At 44.7% G+C, this 3,086-nt stretch overlaps 1 protein-coding gene across 1 annotated transcript in view; it reads left to right on the top strand.

Moving 5' to 3' along the window:
• The window catches only part of DTYMK (deoxythymidylate kinase (thymidylate kinase)), a 9,170-nt gene that overhangs the window by 2,201 nt on the left and 3,883 nt on the right, over positions 1–3,086 (top strand). Inside the window, exon 3 of the mRNA XM_009322892.1 lies at positions 803–1,000. Within this exon, the coding sequence (XP_009321167.1) occupies positions 803–1,000 (198 nt within the window). The remainder of the gene's footprint in view (positions 1–802; positions 1,001–3,086) is intronic.

Here is a 3,086-nt window from a genome sequence, read left to right as displayed (position 1 = left end):
TCAGTAGCCATCGATCCTCAAAGAGTGTCCTGTGGTTGTAGAAGCTGAAGCCCTGCCTGCAACACCAGCTGTGCAGCTGAGAGTTGACCTACATTCATTCCTGCCCAAGTCTTTCCCCCCTTCCTGGAAGGACTGAGGAGATCCTGGCCCCGTGTCCTGCACCCTCACCTCCAGTCACTCTTGATACATTTAAGATCACCGTGATAGTATCACTGGTGCCCCTGTGGATGAGCAGTAAGTGGACAAGCTTCAGTGGTCTCTCCACAATATTGTGGATTCACATGCCCTGATGGAATTCGGTAAGATTCGGAAGTTGGAAAGCTTTGTCTCTTGTGTCTGGACTGAAATTCCTGGGTAGCTGAGAAAGCAGAGGGTAGGTATTTGAAAAGGAGTCTCCATGGGCCCAGAAAGATCCACACTAAAGCCGCATGGTGTTTGTATTTGGGAGCAGCTTTCTTTTGGACAGGTAACAGCTGTATGGAGACTCAGAATATGACTCGGTATTTAGCTCTGATGGGCTCTGCAGAAGAGATGTTAAAATCTTTAGCTCTCTTTGACTTCAGTGAGCATGAGAGGTGCACAACACCTAGGAAAATCTGGCCCCCGACAACTACCAGGACTGAATTCTCACATGATAAGCTGGGATATCTCCTTTTCAGTTTGTAGGCCTGTGCTTAGTGTTTTGGGCTGCATCTCTTCTCTGGCTGTTCCTTCCCCACTTCCCTCTCCAGCTAGCTGGCTTCTTTCCCTTCTTCACATTCCTTTCTTTCACCTCAAACTCGGTTGTCTTTGTTTGGGACAGAACTTCCGCCTGGACTGGTGCAAACAGCCTGACGTTGGACTCCCAAAGCCAGATCTGATTCTGTTTCTCCAGTTAAGCCCGGAGGAAGCAGCGGAACGAGGGAACTTTGGAAATGAACGTTATGAGAACAGCTCCTTCCAAGAGAAAGTTCTACAGTCCTTCTATCATCTGATGAAGGACAAGACATTAAACTGGAAGGTGAGGAAATAACCCTAATGGGTATGTCACAGACCAGGGTGGGGGTCTCTCATGAGAGCTCCCACATTGTGCCCATTGCATCCCTCTGCTCCCCCTTCCTGCTCCTGCTCAGGGGGAACACATTGGGGACCAGCTAAGGGCAGCATGGCCTGTAGAAGAGAGGACACCTCCCTGTTCCAGGACACCCTATGGGGCCCCATTAGGGTGGGGGGGAAGATTGTTGGTTGGTTGGTTGGTTTTGCAGAAGAGTTTTCTGGCATTCTCTTTCTTAAAGACAAACTGACAAACCTGGGTAAGAAGCAGTGGGACACACCTATGCTCTACTCTGCCTGTTTCCTTGGCATCCTGCAGCATCTGCCAAGGATTCTGGAATCCTTGGAGGTTTTTTGGGGCCCCTCCTGCAGCTTGTGTCTCCCTTACTGGTGATCACCTTCCTTCTCACATGGCCGGTTTCCATCAGCATTTGCTATCTTAATGCTACCAGAATTCTCTCCAAATACATGATCTTTTTTGTTCCACGTTGCTGCATCACTTTTCCTTCTTGTTCATCCCTTGGAGCCATTTGCAGAGGGCTGCACAGTCAGCAGCTTTATCCCAGAAGAGGAAGCATTCCCCATTTATCCTGTGTAGATCACCTAGGCTGAGGTTTTCTAGTGCAGGCATCCTGTTTATCATCTCCATCACCATGTCAGTGCTCAATCATGAGATATAGGCAGCATCTTCCATTTATTCTGTAGCTTTCACACAGACATAGGAGGACACAGATTATGGGTAAATCTCCAGAAGCTGGAGACGTACACAGATTTGCCAAATGATCAGACTGCGTAAGGTAAACAAAATTCTTCACAGCCTGTTTCAGGTAAACATGATTCTGTAAAAGTTTTTTTGTGTACTGTCAGAACCCAAAGGACCTAAATGTACAACAATCACCAAATTAGGACTTTTATTCCAGTAAAAGTTATGCTAGGAAATTGCCTTTCCTACATCATAATGACTGGAATAATAGGCTGACAGAAAACATGTACCACAGCACAAAACCCCAAAAGAATTCATTTAACAAAAATAAGTATGCTGTCATGAGAGACAATATGGAATTCGTTGTAGTCTGTAAACCCTGATTTTTTCCAGAGATTCCAGCAGTGGAACACATTTCTATTACTTGTTTTCTGTTATTTGTCTTCTATCCCTTGCTTGAAAGGAGTTTTCACTTAAAGTATCAGCAATATGTCTGTTTAAAATACTCCAAAGTGCACAACTATCAAACAGCTATATATCAAAATAGATGATGAAGAGATGACAGGTGTCCCTGAAATGAGCACGGAAATTCAGTTTCAGTACACATTAAAGGTATAGTTAGCATTCCTGTCTCTTTGCCCTTCAGTATCGGCTAGAATAACAGACATCAAACATTGCCAAAGAACTATTTAGTCCAAGGCAGGAAATGCAGCTCGATACCATCGGTTACGCAAATAAATTGAGATCAGGCTGCTTGAGGATATTGTGTGAGCACAAAGGTGGGGTGCTGGCTGTGCTGTAATGAAGAGGATACCATTTAATCATGAAGTCTCTTTATTGCATATCCTCACAGCCTGATCTTTCTCAGCAATGGTGTGTGGGCCAGTGTTGCATAGGTCACTGTGATAAATCTGCATGTCTACATCTTTTCACCAAATCCTTTCTTCACTTTGGTCACTCCCTCAACTACACAGGAGCGATGCTGCTATTCTTGAAACGTCAAGCTGAGGAACACCAGCATCATATATCTCTACCACCTTTACTGACCTCAGCTTGCAGTATTTAAAGAAAACCGCAACAAAGCTGAAACTGGAACATCACATGATGGATTTTGGGAGGTTCCTACTGTTATGGGTGGATTTTATTTTGAAGAACCACTGAAGGATCAATACACTGATGTTTCTGGGGGACTACAGTACAGTATGAAGAACATTTAATAGAATCATAGAATCATTAAGATTGGAAAAGACCTCTAAGATCATCAAGTCCAACCATCAACCCAACACCACCATGCCCACTAAACCATGTCCCTAAGCGCCACATCTACACGTCTTTTAAATACTTCCAGGGA

The sequence above is a fragment of the Pygoscelis adeliae genome, unplaced genomic scaffold (assembly GCF_000699105.1).
Source record: "Pygoscelis adeliae isolate BGI_AS28 unplaced genomic scaffold, ASM69910v1 Scaffold554, whole genome shotgun sequence".
Taxonomy (NCBI): Eukaryota; Metazoa; Chordata; class Aves; order Sphenisciformes; family Spheniscidae; genus Pygoscelis; species Pygoscelis adeliae.
Note: the sequence above shows the minus strand (reverse complement) of the source record. Positions and strands in the feature narration are given on the sequence as shown.